The sequence below is a fragment of the Typopeltis vanoorti genome, chromosome 1, assembly GCF_054136105.1.
Source record: "Typopeltis vanoorti isolate ZY-2024b chromosome 1, IOZ_Tvanoo_1.0, whole genome shotgun sequence".
Lineage (NCBI taxonomy): Eukaryota > Metazoa > Arthropoda > Arachnida > Uropygi > Thelyphonidae > Typopeltis > Typopeltis vanoorti.
In genome coordinates this window covers 19,945,485-19,972,682 of record NC_143549.1, presented here as the reverse complement: position 1 = coordinate 19,972,682, position 27,198 = coordinate 19,945,485, and the positions used below count along the sequence as shown (strand labels likewise).

Here is a 27,198-nt window from a genome sequence, read left to right as displayed (position 1 = left end):
CTAGCAATATTTATTCGAGGAGTTGATGTGGATTTCAACATCATCACAGAAGAATTATTGGCGCTTTGGCCGTTAAAAGGAACAACTTCTGGTGAAGATATATTTGAAACATTCAACACAGTCTTCGAGAGATTTGGGCTTAAATGGAGTTCACTATCTGGCATATGCACTGATGGAGCCCCTGCAATAGTTGGTGCACAGAAGGGATTTATTGGAATAGTTCATGAAAAAAAAATAGAACTATAGATCCATCTGGAAAATTTAACAAATTTTCACTGCATTATCCACCAACAAAATCTGTGTGCAAAATCGATTAAATTCACAAATGTTATGGAAGTTGTAATAGCCAGTATTAACTTTATTAAGTCACGATTAAGTGCTTAACTTTATTAAGCACTTAATCACCGCCAATTTAAGGAGTATTTGGCAGATCTATTTTCAGATTATGAAGATGTGTCTTATTATTGTGAAGTGAGGTGGTTGAGTAAAGGTAAAATGTTGAAATGATTTTATGATCTCAGACAAGACATTGAAGATTTTATGGACATAAAAGGAAACACAATTAACCAAGTAAAAGATGATGGGTGTGTGAATTAGTATTCCTTGTAGATGTCACCGGATACCTAAACGAACTGAATTTTAAATTGCAAAAACAAGGACAATTGGTTCATGAACTGCATGGACATGTCAAAACTTTTTGTAATAAACTAAGATTGTTGGAAAGTCAGATAAGAGCTAAAAATTGTTATCATTTTCCTACTCTAGCAACTCATAAAAATATCCCTTATAATTGTTATGGAGATGAACTGAAGACACTAATGGAGCAATTTGATACAAGGTTTGCCGACTTCAAAAACAAAGACCCCCCACATTCTCTATATTTGCTTGTCCGATGGATGCTGATGTAAATAATGTGCCAGAAAACTTACAGATGGAACTTATTGAGCTTCAGGTGGATTTAGTGCTAAAATCGCAATTTAACAACATTGCTTTGATGGATTTTTATAAATTTTATTTGGTGGAAGAAAAATATACAAATTTACACGCCTTTTCAAGAAAAATCATTTGTCTTTTCAGCAGCACATATATGTGTGAACAGTTTTTTTTGAGGATGAAATACAATAAATCAAAATTTCAGACAAGAATAATGGACGAAAACCTCAAAAATTCTATGCAATTATCCTTAAGTAATATTAACGTCAACATCAGTCTTGTAGTTGAAGTACAAGGCCAATCTTCACATTAAATTGTTATGTCGTTCATTATATTATAAAATTTATGTAGAGCTTTATACCAAAGCATTATATTATAAATAAATGAAATATGAAGTAGCAACTTGTTTTAATTCATTTAATATTAATTTATTTTATTTAATAATTTGGTCCGGCCCTTGACTCGGAGACAGAATGATAATTTTGTCCCTGAACCAGGAAAGGTTGCCTATGCCTGAGCTAAAGGATCTTTCTCAGACATAGCCAAGTTAGCCGTTCTTGGGCGTGGACTGCAGGGTTTTCTTCTGAGGTTTTTCCTTCCACAAACAGGCAAACCGGCCCCGTAAACATACGCTTATTTCTGACTTAGCTCTTAAATGCATGAGTTAAAATTGTTTTGTATACAGCAGCTTAAGTGTTTTGAATGATTTCTCATTGCCTTACTTTTTGTAAATGTATTCAGTTCATTCCCTAACATACCACTTAGCTAATTCAGTTATTTATGTTTATTTTGAAATCTTCACTAAAGATTTTGCCTAAAGAGGAAAAGTGTTTATGTCTATAGGTTTCCATTCAATCTGCAGTTGTTGTTTTCATCCTTTCTGGCATGAATATTCAGAATATACAATTCTACAGGATTTCTTTTACAGCAGTTATTCAGTATAGTTAAGGAATGCTGCAGACTTATACTGTATTTATTTAAGAGTATAACATCATCTGCATAAAGGCTTCATTATCAGAGCCTTCGAGTCTAGATACACTCACCACTTCAAGATGCAAACTGTTCCACTTCTCTGTGAGAGAAAAACTAGCCATCACACCTTTCTTAACCTCACAAAAAAGATAAATCCATAAGATGCCTAACTGACGAAATTTTTCATACAATGAAAAATTTCATCAGTGTTGTTATCCTATAACACCCTTTCAGAAGTTTATAGACCTTTATCACATCACCCCCTCTTTTTCCTATTTACAGCACCTGTAGTCCACATGCTTTTAATGTCCTTGTAATTTACATCCTGATATCATCTTTGTTACTCTTTTTTGCATCTTTACTGCCGCTTCTTTATCCTCTCTGAACCAGCAGACCGAATCTACACACAGTATCAGTCCATATCTGGTCTTTGTAAAAAGACAAAATGACTTTTTTTTTTTTTTACTTGCATTCAACATCGCAGTTAACCTCTGAATTGTATTTATGATTTTTGCAGTGTAACTTTTGAAACTTCAAATTCCTATCCACCATTACACCAAGATCCCTAACCTCATCAATTTCTTGTAGCATAATCCCATCAATGCTGTTAGAAATTTCAAGTGCATAACTTTACACTTACTAACATGGAATTGATAGCCATTATGATTTTCCCACCTTTCTAAGTTCTTCAGATCATTCTGTAATCAGTGAATATCAGTAGCATTCCTGATTGTGCTGCCCATCTTACATCATCAGCAAACAATTGAACATCTGTCAAGTTTATCCCAATATTATTAATATATAGATTGAACAACAGTGGTCCAAGGACTGATCCCTGGGGATTCCCACTGTCAACTTAAATCGGGTAGATTCATGCTCACTATATACCACTTTTTGATACCTATCTGTCAGCCACCCACCCACATATCCAAGTCAGTAGTTTATATTCTGTATTCTTTAATAGCCTTTCATGTGATATCTGGATCAAATGCCTTAGGAAAGTCTAACAGTATTATATATTATATTATAAATATGAGCAAATTGCTAAAACATGACCATCCTTCAGTAAACCTGTCTGTCAACCCATTTCTGTATGCAAGTTCTTACCAACAACTTCTCTAACACCTTCAGCACCACTCCAGAGATACTGATAGTTCAGTAATTAGACACATCAGTTTTTGGCACCACCCTTATACAACAGCACTGTTATGTTCTTTTCATTCCTGTGAGATCTTTCCTGAGCTTAGACTCAATTGACTTATTGACCCCTGTCTCTTCATCAGTATAATGGTAGCATTGTGCACCCTATTACTTGTACCTGGTGTTGATAGATCTTAGCAGAGTGAGCACTTATTATTTGAATAGTTTCATCCACTTCTCTCACAGGAGTACCATCTGCATTCACTAAAGTTATTTTTCTCCATTCATTTTTCTATTGCTTGCAGCATAGTGATAAAATTTCTTTTGAGTTGCTTTTAGTCCACATAATCTTCTTTTTATGGATCTCTTGTTAATAAGGTTGCACATCCATTTCATTCCCATCTTGTTTGTTCTTCAAACACATTCAGATACCGCTGCATTTAATCACCTTTTTAAAACTTCCCGTGCATTGCTTATATCCTTTCCATAACTGATACTATTGGACTAAAGATAGCATCTCCTGAGTTTGTTACAATTTTCAGCTTTGTAGTTCAGCATATAACCTGTCCTAATTGGAACATCAATATAATTGGCGCCTCTCTAGGAAAGTATGGCATGATGACTGTCACCAACTGGTGATAAAAAATAGTCATATTCTTAGCAATACTCCATTTGATGCCATGATCACATTTAATATTCTTTGACCCCAAGTTCATTTTTTTCACATTCTACTTGAGATCATTGTCTCTCAACAGGTCAATAAATTCTACTTCATTCTTATCAGGAGATTTCTCTTCTACACAATCCATGTTTAGATAATTTAAGTTACCCATAATAATTACTCACTTAGTATTATTGAGGTAATTTGGCAATGCATTTCATCATTCCCAGCAGCTGAACAACCATGTCTGTAACAACACTGCACCACATATTTTATGCTGTTAATCTTGACATCAAACTGATAGCCTCAAACTCACTGCTGCACAGGACATTAGTATTGCCTTCATGAGTTTCTACCCTAATTGGACAGAGACATCTGATATAATCAGTAGTTCCCCCATCCCTTCTCTTCTATCTTTTCTGTCCTTCCTAAAAACACTATACCTTTTACGCTGAATTTCAGTTAATACGTCTAACTGACAAGCCAGTTTTTACTAATGACAATAATCTTAGGCCAAATCATTCACCAAGGCAACGAACTCTGCTTACTTATTTCTGATGTTTCTTGCATTCATGCATCAACATAGCAAGTCTAGTTTTCGTATACTTACATCTACAGTCTTCTTGGCACAGTTGGGATCATTAAATTTGCAGTACTTCGAGCTTTCTGGAAGCAAAAATTAAAGATAATGGTAAATGTGATATAGAAACAGAAAAGAAAAGTCAGGTAGCTAGTAGTGCTTGTTAGAACTAATGATTTAATTAGTGATATGTATACAATGAGAGAGTATATGAAAGGGTTGTTGCAAGAAGTGAGGAGAGAGAGAGAGAGTAAAAACTCTTAGCTTATTACCTAGATATGATAGTGTTAAACTGTGAATGAAATTGTTTTGTATGCTTTTATTCTTCATTCACATTTAACATAATCTACCATATACTAAGCAAGACTTGTTTAAATATTATTTGTTAGTCCCTTGCTTAAGATTTATTATTCATGTATTATCCTTGAATTTTATCAGCTATTATTTAATTATATAATTTTAATGTATATTATACTATTGAAAGGACTCTGTAGTAAAAACATTTATCTTATTACTTTATTCCTTCAATAATATTATGAGGAATTCTATGTAACTTTTATGTGCCTTATATAAACTGTAACATATATTTTATTATTATTATTATTTGTAAATGAAATGAAAGAGAAAATTAAGTAACTATAATATTTTTATTATTATTTTTCATTACTCAGTGTAAAGGTATAACCTTATGTAATGCTAACGGTCTGTTTTGATCGTTGCTATGGAGATAGAAATAAAATAGAACGCGCGAGCTTCAATAATTGGGAGAAGAGAAATTAATGAGTTGGACGGAGTGAACAAGTTTTAGTCAGGAAGAAGGAAGGCATATAAGCGAGATGTAAAAGTAAACAAGAACACTGAGGGGCAAGGAATTCAAGGGAGTAGCATTCAGAAGTGTACGGAGACGAGGAGAAAACTTATAGACAGCTGAGAGTAAAGTCAACGGTGGCAGTAATAGGAATTTAGTGCCGTAATGAGATAACTAAAAGACCAGAAGATTATTTAGAAGATTCAGAATAAATCCACTAAGTTTTAGAATTACTACGTATTCCTATATCGCTTTAAAGAAGGATTGTCCAAAACTCAATTTGTTATACAGTAGTAAACATGGAATAATTATTCTGCCCTATAGTAAGCTGTCAAGAATTGTGTAGCGTGATAAATAATAATTCAGTTATCTCCTTGAAGAATTCTTTTGAATAGTGTTCCATCGGAGTAATAAGTGAATATAAGTTTGAAATGTGCTCACATTGAATCTGATGTGAATTATAGACTGTTCTTACCGGAATTAATCCTTAGATTAATTCCGGTAAGAACAGTCCTATTTTATTTTTATTTCAGTGTGAAGGTTTAAGTGATAGTTCCGTCTCGAATATCCTAACATTTACTGTGGCGTTTCACTGAATTTAGCAGAAGTTAGAAGTTGAAAATAATTCCCCTTGAAGCAATAACTGCCACAATTAATAATGTTATAAGTGCTTGCTAAGTATTAAATATAGAGTGTAGCTGAGTGATACCAGCAAATTTATTTAGCAAGAAATTCTGTAGTATTGATCAGCGTGAACAATCTTTGTGATTGAGAGAACGGTGAATTTTGTATCTGAAGATTTGAAGTCTAATTTAATATGAGTGTTTTGACCTGAAGAACTAAGTTAATTGTATTATCTTATTTTCGGAGTTAAATTTATGTATTTGTCATATAACCTTGTATTAAATATTTTGTTTTGTTGATTTCAATATTGTGTGTGCCAGATTCTTTTTCATTGCACCGTTCATAAAAAGTTCGAACCTTGCAGGAGCCCTAAGTGAAAAATATTAAAGCCGTTCAAGTGCAAGCTGCAGCCCTTATACAAATTTTTTTCTGCCATCAAACTCGCTCCACACATCCAAAAAAACTCGCATTCATTTCTATTACAGAGGCTGTGCATTCAATCATATGTTATCATAGCCCTTTTTAACTCAGTTCTATCATATCTAGGTAATAAGCTAAGAGTTTTTACACACACTCTTTCTCTCTTCTTGCAACAAACCTTTCATATACTCTCTCATTGTATACATATCACTAATTAAATCATTAGTTCTAACAAGCACTACTAGCTACTCTACTTTTCTTTTCTGTTTCCATATCACATTTACTATTATCTTTAATTTTTGCTTTCAGACAGCTCGAAGTAGTGCAAATTTAATGATCAAATCATTGTACCATATTAATTTTTTATGTTCTAACTGACTTACTAACTCTAAACCCCCCCTTCCTTAAACAGAATGTGCCATTATGTCCCATTGTGGATAGCATTGATTCCCCCACATAAAAATTAGCCAAACATTTAGCCAAAGTGCTCACACAATGTACTGGCAACACACCTTCACACACAAAAAATTCAGCCCACTTTAAAGCCAGTATAGAGAACCTCTCTTCAACACACTGACATAATCAGTTTTGATGTCTCCTCCTTATTCACCAATGTCTCAGTCAAAGATACTTTAGACCTCATCCAAGCCAAATTTCCTCCCAATATCTCAGCCCTATTTCAGTTCATTTGAACTCAGGCTATTTCGTTTGGCAAGGAAAATTCTACGAACAGATAGAGGGGACAGCCATGGGTTCTCCACTCTCTCTCTCTTTCCACCCCTGGTCAACTTCTTTATGGTGACCTTTGAAGAAAAAGCCTTAAACTCAACTCTGTATAAACCTACTGTTTGGCTACGCTATGTAGATAATGTGTTCGCTATTTGGTCACGTCTTGGATATGCTCCACAACTTCTTAACACACTTAAACAATCAACACCTTAGGATCCAGTTTACCTTCGAAAAGGAAAACAGTAACAATCTCCCTTTCCTAGACACTCTGATTATATGCCAGCCTGATGGATCCCTGTTTACCAAAAACCTACAAAACCTAATCTTTCTCTGTTTACAGAAAACCTACACGCCCTGCTGAACTTATTCAGCAGGGCGTGTTCTTATTGACCATATTCTTAACACTTTTGTAGCCAATGGATATAATGCCAAAAAAATCCAAAAAATATTAAAACCAATTAACCCCTCCTTTCCCTTATAGCATAGGTAGCCAACAACAGGTATGTAGGCTGCATGTAGCCTGTAACGTGATTTTGTGCGTTCCGCGGCAGGATAAAATTATTAAATTATATGTATTATCAATTTAGCTATTAGTTTCGAGCTATTTAGCTATCAGTCATCGTTGAAAATCGACTTCGATGAACTTGTTGCTGCACATGAACACTCGGTGTTCTCATTAACTTGTGTTACATGTAAAAAAAAAACCAGAAAGATGTAATTAAATTTAACTTAACAACTTATATTTAAATCAATCAAGTATTTTATATTGTTCTCCCAGTAGTAAAATGATTTAACAAATATAGTAATTGAATACATATAACTATTGCCTTGAAAAAATGTAGACTTTATTTTTATTTAAATTCTGTCTAAAAGTGTGCGGCCTGTGATGCTACCTCTCATCATATATTGGCCATACTATAGAATGAAGTTGGCCATGCCTGCCTTATAGGAGATTACTCTAAATCTATCACCATTCCTTATATCTGGGGTACTTCTGAAAAGCTAACAAAAATCCTTAAAAAAAAAAAAAAATATGACCTGACAACTTGTTACAAACCATATAAAACACTGGTGTCTCTTATCTGCTCCACCAAAGACCAGTCACTTCCCCTAGACCTACCTGGAATATACCAGATCCCTTGTAGTTGCAAACTGTCCTACCATGGCCAAACAGGCAGGACATCTGAGCATAAGGACTATATTCAGGTTCCACCAATACAGCCACTCAGGACTGGCTGACCATGTTTTGGTCAGCAAGTCCTGCGTTAAGGTTTGGGGAGTTACTCCCCAAACCTCAACAAATTTGAATGCATGAGACTGGCTCAAATATGGGAAGCTTGTATTCTAAGAACATCAGCCCAACAGCCAAGACAACCCAATTTAGCCCACTAGGAGGAACCTTTAGGATTCTAGGACCAACTTCAGCCATTTTGCTTAGTGTTAGTGCCTGCATGCACATATCATTATTTTGAGATCCCTGAAGATGGCAATGTAACATTACTGAAACATAGGAAGTATTAATTAAAGTTTTTAATTAATATTATAGTTTTAACTAATATTTAACTAATATTAATATTCCCTAAAATCTGATAAACTTATACATTGGTAATATATAACTATCTACAAGAATGACTTACCTTAATGTTAGTATAATTATTCATTGTTGACTTACTTGCTTAAACGTTTTTTTTTTTTTTTTTGCTTCTACTGGTTCATCTTCTTTTTCAGGTCCTGTCTTAGTTTCTTTAATTGTTTCTTCTTGATTTTTTTTTTTCTAATTCTCTTATCAATTGTTTGATAATTTGTTTTTAATTGAGATATTTCAGACACTAAGTTACTCTCAGTTATATCTTCAACAACAGTTCTTGCATAACTTCTGCTCAGCTTTACAAAGGTTTCTGTCTCTGGCATCTTCATTAATATGCACTTTCTTTTCTCTCTCTCTCTCTCACTCACTCACCTGTATATGTAAGAACTGTCATTATATGCAGGGGCCAGTTCTGCAAGTAGGCTTGATTAATTGAAAATGCATGTGTTTTCTATAAATATTAATGGATAAGAGTTGTAAATAAAATATTTGGTATATATAAACCAAAAAACTATTAAAGTAGTTTATTTTCAAGATTAATACATCATGCAACTCTCCTGAAAAATATTTATTTACTGAAAATCTGTAATGTTATCCAGCCATTCTTATTTGCTCTACAAACAAGAGGCAACTTGCCTTTTCATATCCTCAGTAACAGCAGGTTTACTGAGTGATGCACCATTGGAGATGAGAGATCTTGTTTTCTAGTTCCCAGAATGATTGCATCCCAAAATCAACATGCTACAGAGACCAGTAAGGCAGTAGGGACACAAAATTGACACCGAGCACAGTAGGCAGAGGTAGCAAACAAGATATGTGTGGAATCTTCCATGACCAGGAGACTACCTTGAGAAGGTTAAGAAATCTGCAATCACATAAAAGTTTACTCCTCCTAATGAACATATAAATAAAAGATCTTTATTTTATTTTTTAAATGTTGCTTCCCCACAAAAGGTTATTTGAAACTTATAGTACACTTCGTATTGTGGGCAAACTAAAGATTTATTTTTTTTCTATTTTTTACATAGCCCAGAAACCTCGCTTTACAGTCCAAACATGGAACTTTGTGAAACCACTTCATGATGGCCGTAGTCTTACACTGGGAGATGAAATTCATCTCCCACCTAAAGACATTATTACATATACTGTTTGTAAAGAGCTTAATGGACACTATAGCTTGAGTAACAAACAGCCATGGCACCCACCTTAATAAGATGTAGGACCACCTTTCTCTGCATTGACTGCAGCAATCCTACTGATTATACTTTCCACAGGTGCATGATGGTGATAAATGAGAATTTTGGACCATTATTCCTGTAGACATGTGATGAGGTCCTGAACTGTTGTGGGGTAGAAATCCCTCAACCCCACTCAATGCTACAGTTCATCAGCTAGATGTTCAATAGGGTCGAGATCAGGACTCTATGGAAGTCAGTGTGTCATAATAAGGTTGCTCCAGTTACAGCAGAAGCCTTATGACACAGTGCATTGTCTTGCTTGAAGAGACGATGGTCAGTTCAATAGAAATACTATAAAGTAGGAAGCATTGCATTATTTAAAATGTTTGGATGCATTTCGGAGTTCAGTGTTCATGGCACCACAAAAAAGTGGTTCCAAGGACAAAACAGGAAAAACTGGAACATACTATCACACCATCACCTCCAAATTTCATACCTGGGGTTATGTGCTCTGGTAAGAGACATTCATCAGGCATTCGCCACACCCACACCTGTATCTGCTCAGTAGAGATGTAGTGTGATTTATTACTCCGTAACTAACATAGCTTTGAGGTCCCACTGTACGTGCTCCTAAACTTTGAGGTCCCACTGTACGTGCTTTCTGTACCACTGAAAAGCTGCATGTTGGTTCAGGTATTGTGGGGCTTGCATATTTCCTACCATGGAAACCCATCTTGTGAGCCTTAGTTCTGAATAATTTTGTATAGATTCGTGTTCCAGTCGATATCCAGAACTTCACATTCACTGTGGCAGCTGACAAATGACAATTTTTACATATTATCCTTCATAGCCCCCTACAGTCACATTCACTGAGTGCAGTAGCACTCCACTGCAAGTAGCACTTGCAGTTGACTCCCTGTGCTTCCCTCTCAGTATGGTATCATCACTGATTGCTGACCTGGGATAGTCCTGCAACATGGCATTCTATCATAACATCTCTTTCAAACTCTGTCAGTTCTCTTCTCACAACCATTTCACCTGAACACAGATGTACTGTGTTCAGGTGAAAGGTCCAGGAGCATCATATTCCTTTAATTTATGCTGACTATAAACTCGTGACTTGTTACATGGCTCATTGCACCTTGCCCATGGGGATGTCTCTTGAATTCTTTCCAACCAGTGTATATCCATGCCCATAGTGGGATTCAAACTCACAGCCTGTTTTTTTTGAGAGCAGGTATGTTAAGAATTTGGTGAACCATGCCGGCCACATTAATTTCTCCTACCTATTGATTATGGAGTTATGGATCCTCAAAGCCGGTGTTTACTCTACAAAATCTATTGCAGATCATTGAAATATCTAAAATTTATGCACTTTTTAAAGTGAATACATGGAACATTGTGAACAAGATAACAAAGAAATGGGATGGCTCAGGATGAAGGAAAACATTTTAATCTTTTAATCTGGATAAAATTATGGAAGAGATGGCAACACCTTAAAAGTGACAAGGATAGTATGTACCGAGAAATCGCAAAAACACAAAGAATACATTTTTACCCCTTACCATATTCATAACCATCTTCAATTACTGTTAAATAACAGGGCGCTTAAGAGTCAACTTCACTAACTGGGAAAAGACCTCCATATAGCCTTTTAAGGAATGCAGATAACCGACAGACTTCTGACCTATTATCCAATCCTCACCTTCTCTTGATGCACAATGTTAGGTATCTACCTGGATGTTAAATGAATAAGGAGAAGCTGGCAATTTGTATTCAGCTGACCAATTTTATTCTTATTGACTTAAACCATAAAGAAAATTGATGGTTCAACAGGACAGAATTTCATGCCAATTTGAGCGTCACCCAGTTAAACAAAACCTGATTGTTTTCATCAGGAAACCAGGGCAAAAAAAAAACATAAAGTCAGCTACTGCAACAAATCCTGGAACAAATGCAAACTCAACATTAGCAGAGTTCAAAATTGGCACTATCAACATAAGAAGCATCAGTGGAAAATAAACAGAGCTAGCAGAAGAATTGGAGAAATATCAAATCAACATAAGTTTAACTGAAACAAAGAAGACAAAAACAGGTGAGATCATTCTAAACAACAAATACAAATACTATATTAAGGCAATAACAATTAGAAGAAAAGATGGAGCAGCTATAGTATTCAACAATAAATATGAGAATAACCTTCTTGAATGGCAGGCAGTATCAAGAAGAGTGATGTGGGCAAATATCAGAATAGGGAACTGGACAATGAGACTTATTTGTGCCTATTGTCCCACAGAAGGTTCTATGAAGGAAGAAGTTGAGGTATTTTTTGAGGCATTAGAGAATGCAACTGACACAATCAAAAAAAAAAAAAAAAAAAAAAAAGGGAAAAGTCCTTGTTGGGAGATCTAAACAGCAGAGTAGGAAATGTTTTGGAAAATTTGTAGAAAAGAGCAAAGCTAATAATGCTAATAATTATGTTGGAACATGGCATTACTAACGCCATGTTCCAACATAAATATGTGTGTAAATTCACATGGAGAGAAGATGCAAGAAATAAAAGTTTCATAGACTATGTCATTGATAGCAGTGTTTTCTCCACTGGTTCAGGACACAAGAGCATATAGAAGATTTGAACTTAGAAGTGATCACCATTTAATTTTGAGTTCCAAAAAAATTAATCAAAGTTGAGAAGCTTTCAGTGGTGAATTGAAGACTAATAAAATACCTAAACACATTGAGAAAAAATGAAGCAATTGTTTGAAAACAAGAATCAGACCTTGGATATTCAATACAAGCCATGAAGAAAACATTGATTAATTCAGCTAGTAAGGTTGTCTGCAAGGATAGAAAAATCAGAACTCCATGGTAATATTTTACTACATAGGAAATAAATATTAGAAATGTAGCAAAATATTCTGTAGGCTATTGCAAAGGCTTAGAAACAGAGAAAGGAAATCAGAGATGCTAAAGATGATATGAAAATGCAGATAAAGATATTCTAGATGTCCAGAGTAATCACTTTGAAAGATTACTAAATGAAACAAGCAGTGTCAGCACAGTGGTAGAAAACACTCAGACTGTATTACTGACTGTATTCCTGGTGAATGCAGTCAGGAATACATATCTATTCTTGAAGTAGAAAAGGCTATCCAAAACCTGAAATGTCAAAAGGCAACTGAAGTATATGATATTTGACCAGAAATATTCAAATTTTGCCAGCTCATTGGCTTCAAAAATTTCCATGTTTTGTCTCTAAAGCAAGGTTTCTGGACTATGTGAAAATAAATTTAAAAAAATAATAATAAATAAATAAATAAAATATAATTGATAAAAAATGGAAAAAAAAATCCTTAGCTCACCCACAGTCCTTTCATGGGTGCGTGCAACCATAAAAAAATAATAAAAATATGATGGCAGTGTAAACATTTTACAGTCACTGCATTGCATAATTCAGAAAGCCTACTAATTGGTCAAATTCCAGATGATTGGAGTAGAGCTCTCTGTGACTTGCCAGCAAATGGCTCTCTTATGAAAGACTCCTGCAGCTGCCATTCCAGCTTCATCCTTTCCTAGAAGAATGTGGACAACTATCAACACAATCAGGGCATGTATGGTTACCTCCTACATAAATGAAATATGGCAAATAGTTCTTACTGTGACTGTACCCATATCCTTCAGAATATCAAACATATCGTTAGTGACTGTTCTCTTGGCCATTTCCATGACGACACCTGCAGGAGATACATGAAGTGTCAATGGAGGCTCTAGGGTGACTTTCAACATTGGACACAGAGATATTTCCCTACTGAGTGTTCCTGGTAAGATTTATGCAAGTATACCCGAGAAATGACTAAGACGAATTGTGTAAGAGAGAGAGATGCATAGTGAAAAACATGCTGTATTCATGCCAAATAGTGATTGTCAATGTCAGATTTTTACTTTAAAACAAATAGTTGAAAGTCATGGGAATATATCAAGGAACTGTATTTAAATTTTGTGGATCTGGAATAGATACATGACAAGGTACCAAAAGAAGAGCTCTTCAGCATACTGCAGTTGTATGGTGTAGATGGGATATCAGGCAACAGCACCACTTCATCTTCAGAAGACTATGCTTTGTGTGTGTGGTGAACTGGAGCTGGTATTATCCCACTATGAGTTGCTCACTGCAGGTCAAACAATTATGGCCAAGATCCACTCGATGCAACTCAAGCATGTGCAGGGTGCATTGCCTCAGAAACAGCCAGGACTAGTTAATCAGAAGAAAGTCCTATTCTTACAGGACAATGCAAAACCTCATACAGCAAAACTTACCAGTGAGAAGATTTGTGCCTGAGGATGGGAGATACTCCCTCATAAAACAGAGATTGAAGCTGAGTTTGCTATATTTTGTTAGGAAAAAGTTGTAGATTGTGAAAGATGCTTATTTTAATGAATAAAACATTATTTTATGAAAATTTTGGCAGTCATTTAATTTTTATTATGAAAAATTGCATGAACTTTTTTCTTTTTTGGTTACCGGATAAATTCAGAATAAAAATCAGCAATAAAAAGACAATGCAAGTAGCAGAAACTTTGAAAACATCAACTGTAAAACATTTCAGCTATTTAGGAACAATTTTAAATGAAGATGCCAAATTGAGTTGGAAATAAACAGTGGAAACAGTAAAATTGGTATTATAGGAATTCGGCTGAGTAAATTTATACTGAATAAGAGAAAAATTAAAAGCATTCTATTACCTGTATGCAAGACTGCTCAAACCAATTTTGACTAATAGATCTGAGAGTTGGGTTCATTAGAAGACAAGAATATTAGATCTGATAATGTTTGAGTATTGACAGATAACAGATTAATTTGAAGGAAAATTTATAATGGCAACCTTTCTCATTCTTACTAACCATTCTCATTAGAGAATGGTTAGTAAGAGCGATAGACAGCAGATGCATTTGATTGAGTGGGGAGGGATATTTTCAGCCAAAGAAGGTCAGAGTTGGGCGATTCTAGATTAGGTGCTCTCTGGCAGGCTATGTCAGAGTATATATACACAGATACCATCCTTGGGTTGAAAGGAGTTAAATAGTTTATAAGCTAGGAAGGTTGAGATGGATATTGCTGAGGGAAGGTGAGATTTGAGTTTCTGTTAAAAAGATTAAGTAGGGTTGGATGGACTGCAGATTGTAGTGGACACTATTAAAGTTGGAGGTGAGGCCACGGATGTTGGTGAAGTGGATATGAAAGGTTCTGTGAGGCATGGATTTGACTGCAAGGGTCTTGCACATTTCCTATGCAGTGCCTGTATACTGGTCTCCTTGGCGGCTACTAGTGGTGTCAGTTGGTTATTGCACTAGTTTGGTTTGCTTGTAGTCTATCATCCAACTGTTGTCTCCATTTTGGTGTTTTTCTTCTAGTTGTCTTTGGAGTTGGCATCTTTGTTCTTTCTGGGCAAAAGTTAAATCAGGTCAAGCACGTACATGCAACTGGGGGGAAGTGTAGGTGTGTCGCAGGTCACTTTCACGAGATATGGGAAGTTCATTCTGTCCTTTCTTTTGTTTATGGGTCCGAAAGATGGCATTTGACGATATTTCTAGGTAAAATTGCATTCTCCTGCTAGTTTACCGACATCTTCTTTTAATGATTTATGTTTTCCATCGGAAAGTTGAGGATAATGGTGTTGAGTCTCCTATTTTCGGCCTTGAGCGACTTGTGTACTGTTGATGCAATTAGTTCACAAAGTTTATTAGTGAGCACGGATGCACTTGCAATTGGGTGCTGATTGTTGAGTATCTCGAGATTAGTTTCCAACTTTCGGATTTTGGAAGAGAAGGTATCGTCATAGTATTATGGTGTTCGAGTTTTTCAACTCATTTGCCTAAGTTTAGTAGCTATTTTACAGAAGGGAGGCACATTGTACAGAAGTAAGGCTGGTAGAGATTGGTAAAAAGCTTGTGTACCAATTCATTTATTTTCGTGCAGGAAGTATGTAGCCAGTTGCAACAGAAATACTTCGTATTGGCATTCGATTTGTTGGTGATCAGCATCGCTGCACTGACGGGACTCAAGGTAATCTTTCATTGTTGGCTTTTGTTGCCCCCATCTTTGCTTTCACATGGCTGTTTTTTAATTGTAAAAAATAACTGATTTGGCATATTATGGGTAGTTATGAGTTGTGGAAGTAATTGGTTCCTTAGTACCCTCTGTTAGTTTTCCCGTTTACTGCTTACTTTGCACAAAAAAAACACTTGCAATTACTATAAAATGTGGGAGCACTAATGTGATCAGTATGATCTACTATATTATCTTTCCTCCATACAGTTTTTTTCTCCAAAGTTGAAGTCCTGCATAATGATTACAGTACTCATTGTACTGATCTGCTGTTGCATTTCTTTCGCATCATCTCTGGCTATAAGCCAGAGATGATGATCGTATCATCTCTGGCACATTCTATCCCTGTAACTACTTCATCTGCTGTATATAATGTTTCGTAGGGTTGCAATAAGCAATGCTAAAAACACCCTCTTATTCCTGATACTTCCAGCATTACTATATAGAAATTGTAACATCCCCTTAGGCTCTCAACCATCTTTGCATCTTGATATCATTGCCTGAGAGACTAGATTCCATTTTTTTATATATATATATTTTTATTTTATTTTATTTTTTTGTTCATTCTCATGCTCATTTTCTTCATGGGTTACCACACACACTTACCTGCATCAACAGTAATTTCTTTAGTTTTCCTGAAGAAATTACTGTTGTGATTTCTTCAACAATCACAACAGCATGTGATTGTTGAAGAAATTTGTGCTTTGTGACTTTGTGCTTTCACCTTCCCAATGAGCAAATTACTCTCTAGTTACCTAAACCCTAAGAGGAAATATTGTTCCTCTCTAAGAGTAACTATAAACAGTACTGTAGATAATCCAGGATCCTAAATCAAAAATAATAATTGTAATGCTAAAAATAGGACATCATTGTTACTGAAAGAAAACTATCTGTATGCAAGAATGGTTGCTCATGTTATCATAAATAGAATTTAGCTTGATGTAGCTTCTAAATAATTAATTAATTTGTAATTTATTTTTTTATTTTATTTTATTTATTTATTTTTTTTTCACTAGAGATCATGCCAGTAGAATAACCGGTGATCAAATCATTGTTTCTCTAGCTTACTGTATGCAATGTAACTCAGCTTGTCCTGTATATTTGGATATGCTCCAGATGATGATCTTAATATGAAGATCAAAACGTTGGAAAATTATGGTTGTAAAGTCCATAATTTCTAAAACGAATGCTGATCTCTCTCACACACACACAGTTGCAAAATACATAAGCAGTTAATAATATACTGTCCTCCTTCATGACCATAGTTTCTCTAGCTCTAAATCCAACCAAATACCTGTCAGTTTTATAGAATGAAATTATTTAATGTAGTAGAAAAAAAAGAATTTCTTACTTTATATATAACAACATTTATATATATTTCAATGCTAATTTAATTGCTTTTTTTATTTTCAGATTCTGAAGCAGAATTATCGGTGTCATCTGAATCATCTCCTGTGCCTTTCCCTATTCCATCCCCATCTCCTGAACACAGTGCTCTTCAGAGGTCTAGGACAAAATGTGCATCTTCAAAGATTACAAGGGGTCAGTTGCAAACTGCTGTACAGACACAAAGCAGATCCCTTAAAAACCAAAAGTCATCTCCTGGGAAATCATGTGTGTTACAAATATCTTCACCTCGTTCTCCTAAAAGAATAGGATCTCCACCTTCTTTATCATTAGCCAAATCTCCCAAAACATCAAAAGACTTCATACATTCAAACTTTTCAACACCTCCAACATTAATCAGTGCTTCGCCATCTATTTCATCATCATCTAAATCATCAAAAACAACTTCAAAATCAACAGCATCTAGTACATTGCCGCCATCATCAAAGTCATTAAAAGGTGCCTCCTCACCTCCTGTGTTAAAGCCCCAGGTTCCTCTTCCTTCAGTGAAGGACCAAGAACAGCAAGCTACCTCTACAAGAGTTGGTATGAAAATGATATATAACAACTTTATTTATTTATTTTATTTATCCAGTGAAATACTTTAATATTTTATGTTTCTAATTCAAAATTTTAAGTTTAGCATTTAAACTTTTTATCATTAGTAAGCTATCAGATTTACATTATCCACATAAAAGAAAATATTAACGATTTCTTGCATGTCGTTCTTTTATGGCATACATGTGATTTTCAATCTTTATTGCAAAATGTATGATTTAGTAGAGCAAAAGCTTCAAAGAAAAACTGCTTTTGATGAAAGAATACAGTAATGACTATTTTTGTGATTCATATAATTTCAATAATCAATAATTATAATTTCATTATAAGAAACAATGTTAAAGCTTTTTTTAATGTTCAATGAAATGGTTAATTTAATGCTTTTATATGAAGTGTATGATAATGTGCAAAATAGATGGTACCATTTATATTTTAATATACGTGTGAGATTATTATAGGTATGTTTCGTATGCACTAGGTGACTGAACTTACTGACAAGTGAAAATGTTTTACCCATTCTCTGTAAGTCTTAGAAGCAGAAGATTTTCATTGAGGCAGCTTATGAGAAAAATTTTATAAAATGTAAAATTTCGAGTTTAACTAGTTCCCCCTTTTTTATTTTTTAAGCTATGCACTTTTTTTTTAAAGTGGAAAATAAGTCATAACTTTGCATTTAGTATACATGAAGAGACTTACGGCATTTAACTGCTAGTGTGAAAACTCACTTAGCAATAGAAGAATTTGTTATTGGAAATGAGTCTCCAACTTTTGCCATTCACAGCAATCACCCATATGAGTGATTTTTAAATGGCATCAGACAACTGCTACCTTCTTGTGAATAGTTGTTTTTAACTATAATTTTTCATCATGAAAAAGAACTGTTCGTTCTTGAACCACCTTATTTTTTTCTCGAGTTTCTAAGTTCCCTTGAACAATTTTTCTTAGCCTCTTATCAGCTATGCTTACATAAAATCTTATCCTAGAACATTCAGGTAAGATTTTAAATAATTCTTATATTCAGTTTTTTTTTTTAAAATAAAATGGATACTATTTCAGTAATCCAGAATTTGACCTTTTGAACCGGCCTTTTGAATTATATAGTGTAATCATTATAAAACTGATATATCTCTCCATATTGTGCATTTCTGATTGAATATCATTTTCAGATTTCTGTTACTTATTTCATCTCATGTACTGTATATATGTACTTCTGACTGCATTACTTCTTGAATTTTTTCTTTATTTACATTACTTCTTGAATATGTGTTATTTCATTTAACAGTCTTTCAGAGTAATTACTGCATGCATACACACTAGCTTTATTATCTACAGTTCCTTTCTCCCATTTCTAATAGTTGCATGATATTTATCTAACATACTTTTGTCTTAGTATTTCCATAACTTTTACTTTACTTTACTACTTTTATGAAGAATTAGGTTTCTTTCTCTATATTCTCACATAACATTTTACTTTCCAATTTCTTCTAGTATGATTTCTTCTTATCCTGGACTATCTCTTTAACTTTTTGATTCCAGCATGAAGTTGTGCTTTTTATATCCTAGAAAAAAACACATCCCGTATGCCTGGATCTTTTTTCAAACTTTCATTTTTTATTCTCCAATAATATTTCCATATATGAGTGCAAATTTATTCTTGTAGACATTTTATCTACATTCACAGTGCATCAGTTATTGTTGTTATCATTTCTTCTCCAGAGAGTTTAAGGACTCACTGAGAGACAATCATTTTTATTCACCCATGCCCAAATAGTGATCACATCTCTCTTTGAATAGATTAACAGAAAACACACCCAAGTCAAATAGTACCTATTCCTGCCCATGTGAGGCACCTGTTCATGGTGGAACATACTTCCCATTGAGCACTGGCCCTTTTCATTCTTCTTATTTTCCTTTGCTTTGCTTCACGTATTCTTCACTCTACTTCTCCTGAGTCTTTTTGTACTATTTTATTTTCCAGACTAGCATCACTGGGATCCAATGCCTTGCCACTGTGTTTGCCATGTAGTGCAACTCATTGGACACCTGGAAAGGGGATCCTTTCCAGGTTTTCTTGCTGAACCAGAGGCTGAAGTCTCTGGTTCAGCAAGGCAGGCAGTCCTAGATGGTCCTAAGGAGATCAGTTGACTACTGGACTCACCTATAAGGGTCAAGTTTGTTACAGTTAGTCTCCATCTCCATGGTATGAGGATAGGGCCTAAGACTTCCTGTGGTGCTTGTATGCCATCTGGGTTAGCCCTGGTATTCCACTCTCCGAGCTCATTCATTGATTGCCAGAGTGGGTGTTCATGTGTGGCTCTGTGCTGAACAAAAAAACCCATTCGAGCATGATTTCTTCATCCTCAGTTGTTTCAGGGGCACTAAAAAGTCCCAACCAATTAGTGATATGATTTATACACCTTTCGATAACAGAAGTAAGAAACAAAAGACATGATACCAGTATAAATGTCCCAGTTTTTCTAATCATCTGTGCAACTGGTGAAAAGTCAATAGGGAAAAGGGTTTCGAATGACTGGAAGGTTCTACCAGAACAGTTAAGAAACTATGTTCTGGTGATACCCTTGTAGAAACATTGTATCAACAACATTCCAAAAAATTACCTCAATGGGTGGAATACCAATATCAGTTACACCTCATAAAACACTCCGTTCTTGTAGAGTAGTATTTCTCAAACTTCAGATATCTACGTACCCCTTCTTAAATTTTCATTATTACCAGTGGTGAGCTATAAGGGACTCGCGGGAGCCCTTTGTTAATTTTTTTTTTCAAATTTGCGAGCCCTTTTTCTTGTTTAATAATCTTGTAGAACTAGAAAATACCATCGCAGAATGTATACATGGTACTATAATTGCTTCTTTAAATTCATGTGGATTTTTTTGATAACTATTTAAAAAATCATCTCATTGCATTTTGTGCTCATGGAGCTAGTATAATGTTAGGAAACATCAGGTGTTGCAATCAAACTTCTACAAAGATTTTCCAACATTCTGATTTGGCATTGCGTAGCTCATCGTTTACAGTTTACATTAGAGAATTTGATAAAAAAACATTAAAGAAATAAATCATTTTGAAATATTTATGAATAAATTATATGCTTTTTATAATCAACCACCAATAAATCAAGAGAATTAAATACGATTGCAAAAGACCTTGGTATCGAAATTGTAAAGATCAGTTGTGTGTCTGGACCACAATGGCGGCTTGCAGTTTGCGAACTGCTCTTGCGGTTCGCAAACTGCAAGCTGGAGAACCCAGCTTTATGCAAGCATTTTTCATAACGATTAATATAAGGGCTTTTTAACTGACTTCTCAATTTGGAACTTTTTAAAAGATCTAGCATTAATGATTGATATCCTACAGGAATTATTATATCTGTCAAAAGCGCTAGAACAAAGTTGCATTATAAGTATTATACTGGCTAAGTTAGCCTTTTTTTTTTTTTTTTTTTTTTTTTTTTTTTTTTGCTTGACGATGTGAGCCCTTTGTTAAAATTTCCATAGCCCACCACTGATTATTACCGAGCACTCCCTTATCAAATGATAAATAAATAAAGTATATTTCATTGTAAATGTCTATTTTATTTGAATTTATATGTTCATATAAACAAAAAATATGATTTATTTTTAATAGAGCAAAATTTGGAATAGGTGCCTCTTCATTTCCCGTCCATGAAAATCCACATTTCATGTAATTCATGTCATACTTACGAAGATTTTTCATCTTCTTCCTAGTTGGTTCTCTAGAGATGTCAGACGACACATCCTTATCAAATTCATTTGATCCAGATGCAATATCAACGTTTTCTTGTTGCTTACAGCTACTTGTATTTGCTATATTGCTCCCTTTTGTGGGTTTTATAAATCCAATTTTTAACCAATGATCCATACTTAAGAATTTGAAAGCTAAAAAAAATTACCGTTTTTACTACAAAATGCATTTTTTACCAAAATTAAAGCTAAAATATATCTCGTGGTGCGAGATATATGCGGGGATTTCAGAAGCTAAAATTTTCAGAAAAAAACTGCAATGGTGTGACTTACCAAGAAGCTCCTACTCACTATTGCTACTTTAGGTATCGAGAACAGTTTCCTTGTGTGCATTGTTAAAGTCATCTACCCAAATAACTTCTCTTCGTTTCCATTGTTTCAAGCAAAAATTACCAGAAATTTACAAGACTTGAGAAACACATAGCAGCTATGAAAAATTGCGTATAATTGATGCAGTATTAACAAAAAATCGCATGAACCAAAGACCAATTAGCATTTCAACAGTTGAGTTGAAATGCTAATTCTCTTCAACCAAATTCCATAATATCTGAAACATATTCACTATATATTTGTTAGTTTTAACACGTTAACGACGGGGTGGTGTTAAGCAAAACCATATATTGCACCGGCAACATATGTTTTGCTTGAGTATATACAGCACTTTCTGTTGGAGGGGAGATGGGATTCATTAGTTAGTGCTGTTTTTATCCCAGTTGTCTCTAATTACACTATTTGTTGAGAAATATAATGATTCCATGCGTTAATGATGCATAGGTTTCCATGCATAGGTTTCCATGCGTTAATGATGCAACCCTTGAAGACCTTTTGTGTACCCCCGGGGGTACGCGTACCACACTTTGAGAAACACTGCTGTAGAGGAGATGTGATCAGAACTGAAAGATCAGGGAGTGACAGGCATGGGGTGCATCTTGATCCATAGAGATGGTCATCTGGTTCCTACCAGAAACATCATCCTTACTTTTGATACTCCTAAGCCTCCATCATCTGTAAAAGCATGGTATCTCAATTGTTTTGTTAGACTATACATCCCTAATGCAGTAAGATGCTTCAAATACTGGAAACATGGACATGGCTAAATTGCCTGTAATGACTCTGCCTGCTGTGCCCAATGTGATAAAGAGCGTGATAAATCTCGCTCTGGAGCTAAATGTGTAAATTGTCAGGGCAATCATTCAACATACTCCTGTGCATTCCAGAAGTGGAAAGATGAAAAAAGAAATATAGAAGATAAAAATAAAACAAAATATATCATATTAGGATGCAAAAAAGGAAGATAGCCACCACCATACTTGTTTTGAGATCGTCTTATGCTGAGAGGGAAGTAGTTAAGAAAATGTAAGCAGCAACTCATATATCTATTATGCCATCTGATCATTTCACTATATCTGAACGATTTGCGATTGTCACCACTTCTCTATTCACTGTGTCAGTTGCATCATGTATAGTCTCACTCCAGAAATGGTTCCATTCAATGAGAACTCACTTATGAAAAAAAAATTATGGCAAGGTTATCACTTAAAGACACGCCACCATACCCTCCCACAGAAAAAAGTGATACTTCAGTATCCACTGAGAGTATGAGTAACTTGAACTTACCCAGAGATCTTGACATCGGATGATGTAGTGGATATTTTTAGAGAGGAAGAAATGGACACTGGGCATTCATACCTCCCAAAATCTAACGAGAAATATAAACCGCCCAAGGGTAAGTCCTCAAACTCCCAGAAATCCGACCTTTATAAAGCCTAAACAAAAAAAAAATTTTTTACATTAGACTGTAAAAGTTGGGTTTTACAAGAAAATTGGTGATGTCAAACATCTGCTGTAGAAACATATATCTTTTTGCTTCTTTCTTCAGGAAACGTATTTCTAACTTAGTGTAAGGACTCTATCTTCAGGAATAATGCTCTTGTGCACAAGGACAGAACTGGAGATGGTACTGCTCATGTTGGAGTTGCTATTCCAGTGGGCAGTAATGCTCCATCGTGTGCATCTTAATACTGCTTTGGAAGCAGTAGCGATTCGCCTACCAGTGGGGTTTCTTATCACAATCTGCTCAATATGTATTTATGAATGGGTTATGAATTAAATGAAATGGAACTTGATAACCATCATCAAATTCCTGGCATGCACCCTCAAGAGGTGTACAGGATATGTACTATAATATCATGAAAAACTTACATCATTACTAACTTACTATTTACAATTTTGCTCAAAATCAATCTGTTGCTTGTCCAGACTCCAACATTATTAGATCTTATATTTCTATCTTCTAAGACACTTTTTACTGTATCAATACACCCATATCTTGATCTTCCTCTGGTTTTTTTCCCTGTCAATCTAGCAGAGAACACTTGTTTTTGCTAATCTTTCCTCTCTCATTTTGTTTAAATGACCATTACCACCTGCAATTAGATCTGCTAACAATGTCAAGTTCTTTCCTGATATCCTCGTTTTTAATATGATATCCATTGATGTCTGTTCACACCCCTAATCTTTCTCAGGACTCTCATATTTGTGGTCTCTTGGTCTTTGATCAAGTGTTTCATTTCTAACTCAGCTCTCAGATCCATAAGTTAAAATTGGTTTGAATGCTGTCTCGTGTACAGCTAATTTAGTGTTTTGACTAATTTCTCTCTTATTCCATATAAATTTATTCTGTTGACTTTCTACCATACCAGCTTTGTTGATTCTGTTGTCTATTTCCATATTTAATTTACCTTCTTCACTAAAAATCATGCCTAAGTAGCTGAAATGTTTTACTCGTTCTATTTTCATTATATTTGACTTATTATTGCTGACCTTCACACCTTATCTATTACAACAGTTATTCAATTTAGTCAGGGAATCTTGCAGACTTGTACCAGATTTATTTAGAAGTACATCATCTGCATAAAGTAAAGAGCTGAGATTAACATCTCCAATTTTGATATCCTGTTTAACACCACTTTCCTTCCTAATGTGATCCATATAGATAATGAATAACAGAGGGGATAATGTACATCCTTGTCTCACACCAGATTTAACATTAAACCATCTTCCTGTACTTCCTTCAATTCTAACTGCTGACTTACAACTCAAATAAAGACTAAGTATTGTTTGATATAATGCCCCATTGACACCATATAACTGCAGCGTATTGAATAGCTTCTCTCTTGGCACCTTGTCATATGCCTTTTCCAGATCTACAAAACTTAAATACAGATCTTTGTTATATTCCCATGATTTCTCAACTATCTGAGGTAAAGTGAAAATCTGATCCTGAAAGCCTCTATTTGGCCTGAATTAAGCTTGTTCTTCACCGAGCTTCCCTGACACAATCCTTGTCAACTGTTTCGCTAGTATATTTGGTTGGCCAAGTGGTTAGCGTATCCGCTGTCCAGCCAAAAGGCTGTGGGTTCGAATCCCGCCATGGGCGTAGATGTTTGTGATTGTCAGTGGAAATATTAGTGTTAGGAAATATTAGGGGGGGGGTTCATCTTTAAACTAGGTTTTTTGTCCCCCAGAACAGGCAAACCAGCTTCATGAATACACACATCTACAGAACAAAAGACACTGGAATAAGGATTAACCAACCTATTCTGTAGGATTTTGGTTTCGAATATTACTTGGTGAAGTGTATAGGTCTATGTGTGAGCATAAATCAGGATAGAAAAACTTCCTTTTTCTTATATGCCAGCCTGGTTGTCTGAGTGCTCAGCATATCTGCCCTCCAGCTAAAAGGTTGCGGGTTTGAATCGCGCCATGGGCATGGATGTTTGTGATTGTCTGTGAAAATACTAGTGGTGATGATTGGCGGTAGATGGCATTGGTGTAGATGATCATGGTAGTTGCTGATCATTGCAGTTGGTGGATTGAGTGGTGGAGATAGAGTTGTAGAGTAGGTGCCCTCCCTTGATGAGTCTTTGGACTCCCTGGAGGTGTTACGTAATAATAATAATAATAACAATAATTATAACATTGCGTTCTCTTCAATGTTGTTGAAAAGTAACAATATTATCAGGCCATTATATTAATAGGAATTTACTGGAAGTAGTCAGCTGATTATATACCTTTTTTTTGGGGGGGGGGGGATTAAAAGTAAGTCCACACCTCAAGTTACTAACTCCATTGATTACTTCTGTCAATTCTGTCTTATATTATCTTCAGTTCACTTGCACTTAGGAATATTAAATTGGCACAAATTAAAATTTGGCCAGATTACTGTGTTCAAGTCACCTAGTTGAGATCTCTAGCAGATACTATATATCCTTTATCACCTATTGTAATTTATTCAGTTGTTTATTCAACCACTTTTCTATGCTTTTTGGTATGTTCATTAGCAATAAAAAATAGTTTTTAGGAGGGGGGGGGGGTTAATATTAGCAGATTTGTTCCTAAAACAAACTGTCTAATAAATTTAGTTTAATCCTTTATCCAAGTGTGAGCAAACAAAGTTTGCGCCTGAAAGTATCTTCAGGACTGGAGTAAGGTGGTACAACACCAGGACACTCCTTGCAAAGGTGGAGCAAGCTACCAACACTCCTATCTCAGTATTTCCCATAATGCAAAACACATCTCCTTGCGGATATGTCTAATGTTATGCATTAAGGGAAGGGCCACAACCCAGACTAGTTTCAATCTTTATTGAGGTCTCTTCAGTGGGAGCCAAGCCCAAGTGGAGATACCAGGCAGAAGCATTAGCAGGTCATCTCTACCTATAGGAGTTGCCAAATGGTGTGCCACCCTTTTTTAATAAATTACTCTGGATTTAGAGAAAGATGTTAAAAGTTTATTTTTCACTTGGTTAGAGTATAATAAATTTAGTTTAATCCTTTATCCAAGTGTGAGCAAACAAAGTTTGCACCTGAAAGTATCTTCAGGACTGGGGTAAGGTGGTACAACACCAGGGCACTCCTTGCAAAGGTGGAGCAAGCTACCAACACTCCTATCTCAGTATCTCCCATAATGCAAAACACATCTCCTTGCGGATATGTCTAATGTTATGCAGCCCTGGTGCATAACATTAGACATATCCGCATTGTACCACCTTACCCCAGTCCTGAAGATACTTTCAGGTGCAAACTTTGTTTGCTCACACTTGGATAAAGGATTAAACTAAATTTATTATACTCGAACCAAGTGAAAAATAAACTTTTAAACCAAACTGTCAATTAGACTCATGAAATTTTTGGACAAAAACAACTTCTTTTCAGAGAATCAATTTGGGTTCAGGCAAACGTTTAGCATAGAACATACTTTACTGAACTTCACAAACATCTTTCAAAAGTAACAAATTGGTTCCAGTCAAATAAACTCAGTGTGAATGTCTCAGAAACTAAATATTATTATTAGACACCTCCAGGGAGTCCAAAGACTCACCGAGGGAGAGTGTGCCAACAGCATCGAACGATCGATCCCCTTCCAACTACTAACTGCGCACTTGCTTAACTTTTTGCTGATCTATTAGTAGCAGAGGCTCTGCGAATCGACCAATCTATATGTAAATTTTAATTTGCGAAATACAACAGGAAAAATGAACTTCACTGCTCAATTAATTTTGCATGATCGGAATTGCTGGACAAATTCAAATTGCAACTGTGAGGAAATAGAAAAGTCAATGTAATAACTTACTTGGGATTAAAAATTGATAGTAATTTAAGCTGGAAACACATATTACTGATGTCCTAAATAGATACTTAAATTTAAATATGCTAAAAATTTATTCTG

The 27,198-nt window shown here is 35.1% G+C and overlaps 1 protein-coding gene across 2 annotated transcripts in view; it reads left to right on the top strand.

Annotated features, from left to right (window-relative positions):
- Positions 1-27,198, top strand: part of Br140 (bromodomain-containing protein 140) — a 416,387-nt gene that overhangs the window by 344,495 nt on the left and 44,694 nt on the right. For both annotated transcript variants that reach the window (XM_090413932.1, XM_090413852.1), the window contains exon 15: positions 17,153-17,671. In XM_090413932.1, the coding sequence (XP_090270058.1) occupies positions 17,153-17,671 (519 nt within the window). The remainder of the gene's footprint in view (positions 1-17,152; positions 17,672-27,198) is intronic.